At 42.0% G+C, this 14886-nt stretch overlaps 1 protein-coding gene, 2 long non-coding RNA genes and 1 pseudogene across 3 annotated transcripts; 3 read left to right on the forward strand and 1 right to left on the reverse strand.

The window, feature by feature from the left end:
• The first annotated feature begins 166 nt into the window (after positions 1-166).
• LOC107279885 (light-mediated development protein DET1-like) lies at positions 167-3208 on the forward strand (annotated as a pseudogene).
• A 4200-nt stretch (positions 3209-7408) lies between these two features.
• Positions 7409-8248, forward strand: LOC136357192 (uncharacterized). Its single transcript, XR_010742372.1, has 3 exons — positions 7409-7473; positions 7585-7667; positions 8097-8248. It is a non-coding gene; the product is annotated as an uncharacterized lncRNA (long non-coding RNA).
• A 199-nt stretch (positions 8249-8447) lies between these two features.
• Positions 8448-9741, forward strand: LOC9268740 (uncharacterized). The gene is made up of 3 exons (XR_001543412.3): positions 8448-8635; positions 8714-8753; positions 9434-9741. It is a non-coding gene; the product is annotated as an uncharacterized lncRNA (long non-coding RNA).
• Positions 9742-11081: 1340 nt separating this feature from the next.
• LOC4324532 (NAC domain-containing protein 26) lies at positions 11082-13033 on the reverse strand. Its single transcript, XM_015774370.3, has 3 exons — positions 12904-13033; positions 12534-12764; positions 11082-12435 (listed from the first exon to the last, which is right to left on the reverse strand). The coding sequence occupies exons 2-3, from the start codon at positions 12715-12717 to the stop codon at positions 11618-11620; spliced, it is 1002 nt and encodes a 333-aa protein (XP_015629856.1). The 5' UTR covers positions 12718-12764; positions 12904-13033; the 3' UTR covers positions 11082-11617.
• Between the last annotated feature and the right edge of the window lie 1853 nt (positions 13034-14886).

The following is a 14886-nucleotide window of genomic DNA, read 5'->3' on the forward strand; positions in this document are numbered from 1 at the left end:
GTTGAGCTGTATCGGTTTCGATCTTCAACTAGAGGTAAAACTTGTTATGGCAGCTTGCGTTCTCGGGATTAGTGCTTCCATCTTCATGATACTCTAATCTTGTTTATGTAATTCGCCGAGTTATCATATATTCTGTATAATCTTAGACTATTGTTATTAACCTTCAATCGGCTAACATCTATCATTGGAAGGCAGCCAGATTAGGTTAAATATCTATGTTGGCTTAGATTATACATGATATCCACCACTCTATGAAACATCCAACGGCTTGATTGTCTAGATATTGTCTTTCTTTTCATACTTATAGCTGCATCAGTTGAGTTTGATCTTATAAGTCGTGATTAGAATCTTAATCTCTAGCCTGCTTTTGGTTGCCGATTAGGGTAGTATCGAGGTTTCAGCCGATCTTACCTGATTTAGCTTTATATCTTACATGCTTAATTGATATGCTAGATCTGCCCTTTATGTTAAGATCTTATTACAACAAAGTATATTAGGCTTTTGTTTGATATATTTTACTTGCTTTAATATCTTAATATAGAGTAGTATCGGGGTATTAGCCGATACATGTTAGATCTATCTGATCGGCTATGCTGTAAACATTTATAATCATATTGTTAATATATATTTCGATCTAAGTGATTTATACTATCTCGGCATGGCGACCGATCTATCCCAATCACTTGATTTAAGTATATATCGACATAAGGATTATATATTGTTAATACCTACAGCCGATCGAGTAGATTTAGTCCTTTCCTACTTATTTATATTTGCCGATTGATTCAAATATGACATCGGCTCAGAGATAAATGATATGTCATCGGCAACTAGCCGATCGGCTATCATTTATGGATTTAACCGCGGTTTCTTTGTCTTTATTTCTTGTTGATTGCAGGATCAAATCAACTGGCATGCTCATGAACCTAAAGGCAAGATTTTAGACCTGTACTGGAGTTAAGCAGATCTCCCAGGCCTCGTGTTTTTCGCATCAACAATCGTCATCACCTATTTATCAAGTTTGGTAGTGTGGATGGAGGGGTAAATCCATTTTTCCAGACATATTACAAGTCAGTTGTGCATAATCTGATGTCATTTAACTGTAAGTACATTTATGTTTCTTTAGGTTTCTCGCAGCAGTGAACAGAATTTAGCATTCTTTGCTGTGTACAACATGGAGACGACAGATATTGTTTCACTCTATCAGGTACCTATTCTCATTGAAACATGTTGGAGTTGTTTCTTTTTGTTACGTTGAGCTTATCATGCAATTTATCAACAGAATTCTTCGGAGGAACTCTATTCATTGTTTGAATATTTTTATGACCATTTTCACACAAATCCACAAAATTCATCGCATGGAAATTTTATCTCGTCACATTCCAATAATGTTCATGCTCTCGATCAACTTCGGACAATTAAAAATAAAGCAAGCAGCTCCTCACAGGTAATATTGATAGCATCAAGGGTATTATTTTTTTTGACTCACTACAGTTCTTGGCTCTGTTATTCTGTTTTTATTGTTTCCACAAGGTGTGAGGTTGTTTGAAAGTTATTGTGCTAATTCCTACATCTTTTGCAATGTTCTGATTAAAAACCGCACGAGTTTCAATTATTAAGTCAATACTGCTCAGTTCTACATGCTTGGATATAATGTACAGCAACACTAAATCACCAACATTGTACTGAATAATACACTAAATCCCAAATGCATAATGAAAGTTTTCTTATTTTCTGAATCGTCTTGGCATTGAACTGTCTATGATGTGAGGAATTTAAAAGGTATCCCTGTATTACCCTTAAGCCTTGAACCTTGTGAGCTTGAGCAGTCTTCCAGTAAGGGCCTTTTTTTATGTCTGCTTTCTATTAACACCAGGACAAGTGGTTTGCTTGTGAAAATTGTAGAATGAGCCAGATCTTTGTTACGGAAAGCTAGAGGTGTGAAATTACTAGTTGATGATCTTGGATATTTCTTGAAATCCACATTTATTTAATGTTATCTTACTATTTATATATGGCATAAGGCATATGCTAACTAATTTGTGATGCTGACTTTTGGTAAATGCCTGCTCTATATTTAGCAGTTTGTTAAAAAGATGATGGCGTCACTACCTTACACTTGTCAATCACAAAGTCCTTCACCATACTTTGACCTATCATTGTTTCGGTATGATAAGGTACACTCTTCAACTTGTTTGAAATAACTATACATCAGAAAGCAGTTGATATTTTCAAAATTTCACAGTTTACAGTCAAGTTCAAACTTCAAACACATAGAAGATGCTACCTTGACTAACAAATATGTGACACAATCTTCTCTAAATATAAGCCACGCGAGGCGCTTTTGTCTATTTTCTCCCCCTTTTGACCTTGCTAAATAAAAACTACAACTCGCATGAATTATGGTTGTTCTTTTCCGTGTGGGCATAACTGAAGGGTAAGAAAATCATCTACCCACTTTCGTAGGTCCCTTTGATCCACTCCTATGAATAAATGGCAGTTTTTTTTTTTCTTATTGTTATTTAGTTCTTGACATTTCCTTGTCCCTCGTTTTCAGCTGATTTCAGCGATTGATAGGCACTGACACTGTACAGAGCATCCAATAAAATTCATATCAGTGAAGCAGCCAAATGTTGTCAAATTCAAGATAAAACCAGGTATTTCTTACTAGATCATCATCGTTAGCAATTATCATCTAGATTCTGAAGTTCTTGCTTGTATCTTCATATAATTATCAAGGACATTGTGTAATATTACATTACGAAGGCCACATCATATGAATAAACCAAAATAATGGTTAACATGTTGTGTAACATATAGGCGTACTATATGGCTGAGTGTAGAATAAGTAACTTTCGAGTTTGATCTATTTTTTGTTGGTCATGTAAATCAAAATATCCTTGGTTTAAACTTTTCAGGTTCAGATTCTGGTGCTTCTGACAGCAGGGCAAAAAGAATTTCTTCCTTCTTGTTTCACCCATTTTTCCCTCTCGCACTTTCTATTCAGCAGACATATATGCAGCCAACTGTTGTCAATTTACATTTCAGGAGATAGAAAGATATTGCCGTTCCCTCAATTGTATTTGTAACAGTTATGAGCGGTGCACAGCTCAGTAAAAATTTTGGCCGCCTGTAGTAGGATGTTTTATCGGCAAAGATCTTATTATAGGCAAAGGAAAAATGTGGTTTTAGGTTCTCCCTTTGATTATGCTGGAATGTACATTTTGTAGGAATATGGCTGTCTGAAGGCAAATGTGGTTCATCTAAAAAAAAGGAAGGTAAAATAGAGTGAACAAAATGAGCTTTTATTTTGAATTCATTACGCTGTCTTTCCCTCCTGATCCCCAAGTCTTTCCCAGGGGCCTAGCTCAATTTGTCACTGTACATAGATCGTCCATCTTGCAACATGGCTTGTAGGGGTGGCAATTTCCCTGTTGGGGTCAGGGACGGGCGGGGGAGAATTCTCACCCACGTGTGAGTGGGGACAAGGCCCTGCAAAATTTCGGGGATGGGGCAGGGATCGGAATTAACTTGCTGGTGACCTGGAGGGGCTCTTGATGTGAGTTACTTTTCTAAAAAGCTACCCATTGCAATAATATAGACCCAACAATCTCATTCAAAATTGACATATAAAAACTCAACGCCTTAGTTCCCCTCAACTGTAATCTTTTTCGTTCCATCAACCAATCCACACTGTCGGGGGCTATTGAAATTTTATCATACTATTATTCAATGTATTGCAATATTTTTATGGAGCGTTAACTCCATCCAGGTAATGCGGGGCCCCGGTCACCCGCCGGGTCCCCTGTGGAGGCGGGGATGGGTGATGTTTTTCACCCGACTTCCATTCCGGGGCCAGGGGCAGGGGCATTCCAAGTTTCCAACCCAACCCAGCCCCCTGTTGCTACCCCTAATGGCTTGAAAGTGTTACTATTAAATTAGTTAGTTGGTTTGATGCGATCATGATCATTGACTCAGAGATAAACATCAGTAGTTGTTTATCTAAGGGGTGTGGACTCTGGATTATGGGCTTCTGCAGTTAACCATTTATTTAGTCCAGGAAACCCCAGCCCTTGACGATAGATCCGTCTGTGTTGAGTGAGTACTTTTGTTAGGTGGGCTCAAAGGAGAGTAATTATATAAGACTTCCAGGGATGTGATAAAGGACATCGAATGAGCATTATGAACTATCAAACTATCCCCAAACTCGTCTCTCTACTGCTTCTTCCTCTCGAGTTTTTTTCCTGTTCTTCCACCCCTAAACTCTTGATTTCTTCTCTCAAGCTCCCAATCTAGCTTGGCGTGACACCGGCATATCGTGGGTTCGTGACACTTGGATAGTTTGATGGAGTTGGACCATCTATCAATCAAGATGATAGTAGTGAACCATGCAGGAATTGCTAGAATTCCGTTGAATGTTTTTTTTCCCATCCTAGTCTTTTTTATCGGTTCAATCTGTTCAATGATTCGGACCAACTGTTAGGATTCTCTCAATTTACACATGTTCAGGTTTCCTCTACCGAGGTTGAACCGAGGGTGGATCTACGAAGCAATCAGAGGAGGAGGGGGGGCTCATCTCCTTCTTTCTCTTTCAGCACCCCTACTTTTAGTCCTCTTCCCTCTCCTCCTTCTCTCAATGCCCCCCTTTAGCACCAATGTTGAATTCACCCCTTTTAGCAATTAACTACCATCTCGATAGAGAGTATGTTTCTTTTATATTAGATTCAAGGGGCTTGGATTTTACTAGATCTTTTATATTGTAGCCCTTTATAAAAACTTTGTTTCACAATTAGACCCCCATTTTAAAAAAACATATTCTAGATTTGGACCCTGCCTTAGGCCAGAATAGTTGGCGTTGAGGTCCAAAGCCACGGTGTCGATGTCTTTTGCACCGACCCATAGCCTTATTCAGTGCGATGGTGAGATACCCGAATATCCACATTATCCACCCCCACTGATGGAGAAACCATCTTTAATCGGTCGACCAAATTTTACAATAGTCCCGGTTCCATTAAAAACCGGGACTAAAAACGATTTTTAGTCCCGGTTTAAAAAATTTTGATCTTTAGTCCCGGTTGGTAACACTAACCGGCCAGGACTAAAGATGATTTTTAGTCCCGGTTCATCCCCTGTCAGATGTATGTCAGGGGGTCGAGGATCTTTAGTCCCGGTTACCACTTTAGTCCCGGTTGGTGGTACCAACCGGGATTAAAGATCGATTGATCTATACTCCCGGATCTATACTCCCGGTTGGTAATACCAACCGGGATTAAAGATCGATCTTTAATCCCGGTTGGAGTTATCAACCGGGAGTAAATATTTCTCTCCCACATCCGATCGGTTAAGTCCCAGACAGATATTTAGATAAGATTGGAACATCCCCTCTCTTCCTCTTCTCAGATCCAATGCTCTTCCTCCTCCCCTCCCCTCTCTTCCTCTTCTCAGATCCAATGCTCTTCCTCCTCCCCTCCCCTCTCTTCCTTCCCTCCTCCCCTTCCTCTTCTCCTCCCCTCTCCTTCCTCCTCCTCCCCTCTACTCCGTCTTCCATCAGCCGGCCGGCGGCCGGCGGCGGCAGCGCGTGGGGAGGCGGGCGGTTGGCGTGGGGAGGCGGGCGGCTCGGCCGCGTGCGTGGAGGCGGGCAGCGGCGCGCGGGGAGGCGGGCGGCGGCGTGGCGCGGCCGCGCGTGGGCAGGCGGCCGACGTGCGCCAGCGGCGGCCGCGGCCGGGCGCCGGCTCATTTTTTTTAATAATTTGTGGATGTATAATTTTTTAGATTTTTTGATTCATTGCATCGCATGGATCTAAGATGTATAATTTGTATAATCTGTGATGTATTTAATTTGTGTGTAGTTTTTTAGGATTTGTGATATAGTTGATCTGTGTGTAGGATTTGTGATGTATTTGATTTGTGTGTATAAGTAACTTTAATATTTGGGATGTTGATTTGGGGATGTGCATCCCATTAGATTCGGGAGAAAATATATAGATTAACACTAGCCATTAGCAAAATCAACAACAAAATAAAATAAAAAAAATCTCGAGGAACTGTCGTGAACTGTCGCTTCCCAACACCAACCGGGACTAAAGATCGATCTTTAGTCCGGGTTATTTGAACCAGGACTAAAGATAACGATCTTTAGTCCCGGATTCGTAGTTCCGGTAGGAAAACCGGGACTACAAAGGGTTCTAAACCGGGAGTAAAGAATATTTCTCCACCGGTGCCCCCTTGGATGTGAATAGCAAAAATGAGTTACTAGACAATGAAGACGCACCGTAGCCCGGAGGCCTTTGCTGTGGATGCTTGGTGCACGTCTAGCAACATGCACACATGCTTCAGAGTTGTCGTCCTTAAGCTAGCCAATGCTCCAATAGCGGCGCTATTAAGCCAGCCAATGGCCCATCAAGGCTTTCACCCGCGTTTTCTCATTCAGTCCCACACAACTAATCCACACAAGGAGCATGACTGTTACCGACCACCACACTGTACATCCAACGTCCAGCATGGGTTCATAGGGTTGCTCTTGTTCATCGCCATCCCTTCATGTGCAAGCCACTGCCTCCACCCTCACACTGGAGCTTCCCATAATCAAATCTAGAAGCAGACTGGCTATAAAAAGGTGAGGAGCTCCATGCACTACACCATGTCCTAAAATTCCCGTCTGACTTTGGTTGGGAAAGATGCATGTATACCGATTAACGGTCGGTCGGTATAACTTTTCGACGAACGGACAGTTGGGAATTCTAATTTTATTAGCGAACTGTCGGTCGGTAATTATGTAACTTTTTACTGATAAACTGTCGGTTGGTAATAATAAACTTTATAAAAAGAGACAGTCGGTCGATAAAAATATAACGATATCTCGTCGGTCGGTAATAGGCTAATAGCCGGTGGAGGAATTTAGGGAGCCAAAATTTTCGCCTCTGCTTGGCCGGCACGCGCGCGCGGTTGCGGTGGAAAATTTTGCGGCATTAATTTTTTTCGGCATTATTTGCACCAAACCCTATCTATCCCTTTGATCCATCGCCTGTGTCCCCTCCGCCACTCCATCGCGCGCGGAGGCCAAGCGCCTCCGGCGCCGCCGCCGCTTCCTCCCGGCGGTGCTGCCTCCAGGCGCCACCGACGCTTCCTCCCCACGGCGCTGCCCCAGGTGCCGCCTCTTCCTCCCCACGCTGCGCCGCCCTTCTTCGTGCCACCGCCGCCGCCTCTCCGCTTCGCAGCGCCGGCGCCGACTCCACCTCAATACGCCATCACCAGTCGCCCTAGCCCCCACGTCCACCTTCACAGCCGCCCTAGCCCCTTCCTCCGCCACCCGCACCAGCCACCCTAGCCCCCAGTCCCCCACCTCCGCCACCCCCACCTCCACCTCCACCACCCCACACCTCCGCTGCTTCCTCGAGCTCAGCCTCCCCTTACCCCTTCACCCCCAATCCCTTCCTAAAAAATCAGGGAAGTGTTCAAGAGCCTCTAAGCAAGGTAAAATTGTTTGGTGCTTTTCTCTATTATAGTATAGTTATGTATAATGTGGTAGCAGGAGGGAAAAAAACAAACTATTTACTAATTTCTTTTGCATGGAACAATGTACAGTTATATGGGTATTGAATGATTGAAGACCACGGGTGTTCGCATGCAGCAAGACAACATCATTTGAAAGGAAGACATCAAGAATTGTAAGTTAGTGTTCAATTTCTCAATTTTGCTGTGATGGCTGTTTGTCCAAATAGAGTCCTGTGTGGAATGGCGATCTGTGTATGCTGTGATGTTCTTTTGTGAAATAGAGCCATGTGTGAAATGACTATATGTGCATGCTGGCAGAACAATATTAAATAAAATCTTGCAGCGACGTTGTGAATTTGGTTATATTATGCAATATGTAACATATAACAACTTCTTTGATATGCAGTTGTAGTTGTATTTTTTTGGTACTTTTTAATAATTGTCTCTCTCCTTGCAAGGTTTATCTAGACAGGGAAGGTATTTACCCTATTGGTAGTTTGAATTGGCTGAAGAGGATGAGCACCTTAACTTATTTCAACAGGCTATCTAGCATCTGCATTTGATAGCTATCATTGGCTCCCTTTCTAATTGCTCTCACGCAGGACTTTGGCTGTTTGTAGAGCCCACCATGTGAAGAACAAGAACTTGCTATTGGGAGTCATGATAGTGATATTGAGGCTGACTGTGCTCATTTGCAAGAAGTGCTTTTCAATTACAATGAAAACATTGTGCACAGAAGAGTTGTACAAAGGGGAACTTCACGATGTGTTTCTGTCACTCCAAGAGGCCGCACAACCTCTTGCAATGAAGATGAAAGCCTTGTAATGTCTACATCCTTCTCTATGCTTATCTTAGGTATATAATTACTTGTGTTATATTCCCTTTTCTGAACTATACTGTGTTTTAGGTTGGCAAGGATGTTATACTCTATGCTGTCACAAGAAATGATGTCCCAGTAGCCAAGGCAACAATTGTCTCAACGAACCCAATAACAACAGTGGGAGGTCAAGCTCTTGGAGTCCAATACTATGAGGTGGTTGTGAATGTGGTGTTAAAGAGGGACACCGTGCTTCCTTGTCCATTTCGTATTAAAACTATGGCTGATGCGTAAATGCTGTCTATTGCATGGCCAAATAACAAAGTAAGAACTGCAGTATATTTTTGTTGTTTTGGTTCTCATGTATCACCTTAAGATACTAACTAATGCTAATATTGACAGATCAGGGCAAACAAGAGGCCAGGTATCTCCCAATGCGGAGGTATTTTACATATAAACTTTACTTTTTTTCTTGCACTAAAATATGATTTATAGAACCGCTGAATTCTAAATATTGAATATTCTAGTGTTGAGTTCTCTCTGCGACGTATTTAGATGTGAACTTTACTACCATGCACTAAATTATGATATGTTCAAGTTCACTCCAACAATATCCTGCTGCAACATATTGATGTAGCCCTCAAAGTTAGAAGTTACTTAACCTGTCAATTCAATATAACAATCTGATCAGAAAGTTCATTTGAATTAGAAAAAGCCTTGTATATGGACTCCATGCTTTTGTTTCAATCTGAACTGGCCTTGTTTATGCTGGTAACAATTAGTATACATACTGCCTATGGTTCAGCTGAAAGAAACCTGAAGGATTTATCATGTAAATTTATATGGTGAGATAAGGGGAGTTATAAAAGTAGTATTCCTAGTTCTTTAATATCCTTGAACTTAGTGATTGTTGAGTATTACTACTTCATGATTCAGGTTGACATGTTAGGTGGTCTAAAATATATCATTTGGAAAATGTAGAAAGTACAGGTTACTGGAGGCATGTATTTTGCCCAAGTGATGGGAGGCAACAACAGTACTAGCATGTTTTGTAATTTTTTAGTTAACTACATTTTCTTAAAAGTAATTTGTTTAACTGGAACATAATACCTTTTTCTGTAGGTGGAGGTTCTGGAAGGACATAGAGGTGGACCTTGTCTTATGTTGACAACAAGCTATGGAGGATGACCTTGTTTTGGGGGCAAGACAAGGTCATCCTTTTGTAATGGAGTTTGCTACAGAGGCGAACTTGTTGGGAAATGCCAACATACTGCATGTAATGGAGTTTGCTTCAGGATAGATATGGTGGAACTTGGATGAAATGTAAATCTTTTGGACACCTGTTGTATCTATGCCACATGCGTACTGCATGCATGTATGCTTGAATTAATCTGTGAATGAATTAAAGTTAGTCACTATTTTGATTTGAAGTGTTGTCTTCAGTCCAATATAATGAATCTATGGAGACTAATTTGGTGAGAATATTGGTTTGTCATTTCTAATTGTGATGAACAAGTATATAATTTGATATGGATACATTAATATGAAACTGGAATTGTGATGTTCGACTGACAGTGGGTCAGCAATTCTCATATCTGCGGCAAATAGTCGGTCGGGAATTGTTGTGGGTGGGGATAAATATGTTGGTCGGTATAAATAAGGTCGGTCGGCAAATCTAACCAACCACCGTCTGATAGTCGGTCGGTAAAAATATGTTGGTCGGGAAATCTCTTTGCCAACCAGACTTATTCCGACTGTGCAAGTTGGTCGGGAAAACATTTACCGACTGATGGTTGGTCTCTAAATGTGGCCTTCACCTACCGATCCTCTGTTGGGGATTTTGTGTCATGGTGTAGTGATGGAGAAGGAGGATGCGCATCCAACAAAAAGGAAGATAAACCGCCACCGCCGCCTAGCAACTCCCCTACTCTCCATCATTAGCCCTCGAGGTCTGTCATGTCGCCGCCGCCGCCTAGCCACTCCCCTACTCTCCGTCATCAGCCCTCGAGGTCCGTCACGTACGCTGTCACCGCCGCTCACTGCTACCTGACCGCCTCCCGCCGCTCCCGCCTAGCTAGCACCGTCACTTCTCCTCGTGACGACGTGATCCTCGCACCACCGCCATCTCACTATCGCCCACATGCCAAGAGCATCAGATGCGGCCTCCTAGAATGTTTAGCCGTTGTTGACCTCCTGGACTTGGTGGAGCATGGCCTCCACATTGCTGCCCTCGCGCAGGTGTTGCCTCCTCACCGTGCTGGCTTTGTTCATGATTTGTCATGACACTATCATCATTGCACCACCCTCTGCCCAAGTCCGAGATGTGTCGCTTCGGTGGTGGTGAGGCGGAGGATGAGGGAGGGAGGGCTGGGCTTAAGGTTTTGTGTTTCGCCTTCCCCTCCGAGTCCCACACACGAGAGGCAACATGGAGGGGTCTCTCACGGTGCCTATCAAGTATCTGTTTTGTCTGTTTTTTATTTTTTAAGTTGGACATATGTAATAAGAATCCAAACCCTTTAGGGAGGAAGAACAAACATGTGAATGTTTGTTATAATGTGTCACTGAATCAGACCGTTCATTTTTTTTAAACTGAGATGGCAACGCAAATCATGCGGAATGTTAGGTAGACCGTAGACATGCGGTCCCATGCATGTTTTAATTTTGTTCCTATATATCCACACCAAAATGGATATTAGCTACATAAATGAATGATGAATTAATGCAAGAACACCTAATTAGAGTACATATGAAAACTAGCTAGTCGATCGTATCACCTGAAAATTAAGTTCATAGTATATAATAAGTACACCATACACCATGCATGTTATAATTAAACAAAATAATTAATTCACATAATTCAATCCGTACGGAGGGATAGAAGGCATGCACTGCTAGCTATGTACAACACAATCAAGCTGGGCTCACGCACAAATACATGCAGTACACACATTTATCTATCACGCATGCATGTATACCTATATATATCTTGTATGTATATACCTGTAACTATACCTTGCTATACGGTGCACGGCTGCACGCTCACACACATACATATTGCTGGTACACACATATTATTAGTACATACAGTATATGATAATATAGCTAGCCAATCTATAATAACTAATAATCTCTCAGCAAATCTCACTCACATCGATCACACAAGAAGCCAAAGGCAATGCAAAAGCCATGATGCATATGCATAAAAATGGAGTATAGCTAATTAACCCACCACCCTCTGTCATCACACTCGCGCATCGGCGCATGCATGTATGTATCTATGTATGTATGTATGTATGTATGTATGTATCAGTACTTCCAGATGGTAGCGTCCATGTTGCATGCCACCGACGAGATGTCGGCGGCGTTGTTCTGGTCGGCAGCATCCTGCGGCGACACCACCAGCGACGACGGCTCGCTCACCACGAAGCCTCCGGCGGCCATGTCCATCTGCTGCTGCTGCTGCTGCTGCTGCTGCTGGTAGTACATCGACGGGTTCCCAACAAACTGCTGGGCGCCGCCGTTGATCTGAAGCGGGAAGCCAGGTAGAGTGGAGTAGGAAGGCGGAGGCGGAGGCGGCGCCATGAGTGAACCGGTGGAGAAGTCGTCCAACATCTGCAGCTGGTCAGACATGGAGGGCATCTGCATCTGCATGGGGACTTGGATGATGCTGGCGGAGGCCATGGCCATCTGCTGCTGGTAGTTGGCGGCGGGCACCTGATGAGCAACCGGCATCTGCATCTGCATCGGCATCTGCATGGGCACCTGCACCGGCTTCTTGATGCCGGAGCTCTTGTGGAAGATCCTGCACACGGCCCAGTCGTCCTGCCTCGGGGGCTCTGCGGAGGATGGCGGCGGCGGCGGCTGTGGCGGAGAGGCGTCGGCGAGCCTGTACTCGTGCATGACCCAGTTGGTCTTGTCGCCCTTGGGAGCCCTGCCCTTGTAGAAGACGAGCGTCTTCTTCATGCCGATGAGCATGTGGTGGTTGCGGAAGATCTCCTTGTCCTTCCCCGTCGCCTTCCAGTATCCCGCCTCCGTCGCCCTGTTCGTCCTCATCCCCGTCGGATACTTCCGATCCTTCTGGCAGTAGAAATACCACTCCTTCTCCCCGTTCATCTTCGCCTTCCCTACATTTTTTTTTCACATCATATCATATATATAAATTTCCCTAATTATATATATATATAATTTTTTTCAATTCAAACTAATACTATATGATGTTTACCTGGCAAGTCCCATGGCTCGCACTTGTTGAGATCCACCTCTCCAATGGCAGCCACGCAAAAGCCCCTGCTGTCCACAACCTTGGGTGCAAGGTAAAAGGTGATGATCTCCTCGTCCGTTGGGTGAAACCTAAAGCCCGGAGGCAGGTCAGGCTGCCGCTCCACCTGCTGCTGCTGCTCTCCCATGCTCACCACGTACTACAGCTCTCAACGATGATCTCGATCGCTTCAACCTGACATATATAACCAATAATACATATATAAGCAAATCATTAACCAAATTTAGCAAATCGATGTAGTTTGTAAATGCCGAAATCTCAACTTCTAAATAGTGCAAACATAATTAAGCTAGTCCTCATATATTGAACATACCTCAACAAGCTCGCATGTAAATTAACAAGCGCCCCAATGTAGAAGCGAATTAAGATGGATGGATGGTGTTGTGATGAATGCAGGAAGATGTAGGCCGGAGGGTTGGGTTAAATAGTGGGAAGGCGTGTGCACACAAGCCACTTGTCAGGGAAGACTCTATCTCTACTTTAACTCCTGCCGTTGTTTGTTTCCGATGGTCTGTTTCATCTTTTCAATTGTGAGTGCTTATGCTCCGCGTGCCATCTATGGATACATCTTCTCGTGGGCTCATTTCTCTGTGGGTGCCACAGCTGGAATCGATCGATATATCGAGGCTTTACTGTCCTGGCTCATCGTATTCTTGCATCGAGATACATCTATCGTTATGATGTATCGCGTGTTTGGCTACTTTAATTCCTTTAGCTATAGCTGCATTGCTTTACCATTTGTCTTGATCGTTTTTGCATGCTTCCCTAATTGTCTCGCTACATACAAAGTGCATCGCTTTATTGCTGGCCTAATGCTCACAAGCAATACCGATCCTCATGTTGATCACGCATATACAGTCAGGTTATTGCTAAATCTTGTAGAATAAAAAGATATATCAATCCAGACAATATAATTAAACTCGCGTGCAAAGCTAGCGCTAGCATAGTCATAATCTTGTGATCTGCATAGAAACACATGGCTGGAGTAAAGAAGAGGAAAAAAAACATGAGAAATCGAGATGATTCTATTCTACCCCAGTACAAATTTCATATATGTAGTAGATTCAAACATTCACGTGTACCACACTGTTTTAATAAAATGGCTCGAATAATATATACTTGTGTACGTGACGTGGTTCCCCTCAGATTCCAGCAATCCCAACGGGATTTATTCTCATAGATAGATAGATGTATAAAAATTGTTTCGTATCCTTCACTAAAACAGAACACGGGTGCCATATTAATTAATTTACACATTTTGCCATGCATGTCTACAAACAGCAGACATGTATATCATATATATTAATTTTGTCTGACTTGCTTAGCTTCTGCAGATACATCCATGTAATTCTATCTCTATCAAACTTCGCACTTGATGATAATATGATTTATATGTATGCAAAACAAATTAATTAAAGCTCTGCATTAATATATCGATTTTGCTATATCTCACTCGAAAGATTTTTTCTTATCTCTCACTCGATTTTCTCACTCAAATTTACAGTGCATTTTCTTATAAGTTACAGTGTAATTTATAAAACTTACACTGTAACTTTTGTAAGTTGCACTGTAATTTTTGAATCTTCGCATGTAAATTTTAAATTTTGTATTGGATTTGGTCTTTTTCTTGAGGATATGGTAATTTAGTGTCCATTATGGTGTTTCTTAATTGCTTTTTGCTTTTTATTATATCTATCAGATTTTAATCCAAAAATTAAAAATCTGTGTGATACGATCGTAAAAATCTTTCGAAAGATGTATAGGTTTTTCGATTTTGCTATATCTCACTCGAAAGATTTTTTCTTATCTCTCACTCGATTTTCTCACTCAAATTTACAGTGCATTTTCTTGTAAGTTACAGTGTAATTTATGAAACTTACACTGTAACTTTTGTAAGTTACACTGTAATTTTTGAATCTTCACATGTAAATTTTAAATTTTTTATTGGATTTGGTCTTTTTCTTGAGGATATGGTAATTTAATGTTCATTATGGTGTTTCTTAATTGCTTTTTGCTTTTTATTATATCTATCGGATTTTAATATAAAGATTAAAAATCTGTGTGATACGATTATAAAAATCTTTCGAAAGATGTATATCGTATGTCATCTAATATATACAGATGACAGATGTCAATCAAGTGGATGTAGATTGATCACGCTGCTCATGCATATGCATGCAAGCGATGAAGAAATATTATCACTCGTATAATTAATAATCTAGCTGCTGCAGGGTGATCGATGATCCTAGCTTGAATCCATAACGAGGCTGGTTACCATTAAGCTAGCTATCGCAAG

This window comes from Oryza sativa, chromosome 1 (assembly GCF_034140825.1).
Source record: "Oryza sativa Japonica Group chromosome 1, ASM3414082v1".
Lineage (NCBI taxonomy): Eukaryota > Viridiplantae > Streptophyta > Magnoliopsida > Poales > Poaceae > Oryza > Oryza sativa.

Excerpts from the sequence above, each read along its gene's own strand:
- LOC4324532 (XM_015774370.3), bottom strand. The coding sequence starts at position 12,717 with ATGGGAGAGCAGCAGCAGCAGGTGGAGCGGCAGCCTGACCTGCCTCCG. Across the intron at positions 12,436-12,533 it reads CGAGCCATGGGACTTGCCAG|GGAAGGCGAAGATGAACGGG; the intron begins GTAAACATCATA and ends AAAAAAATGTAG.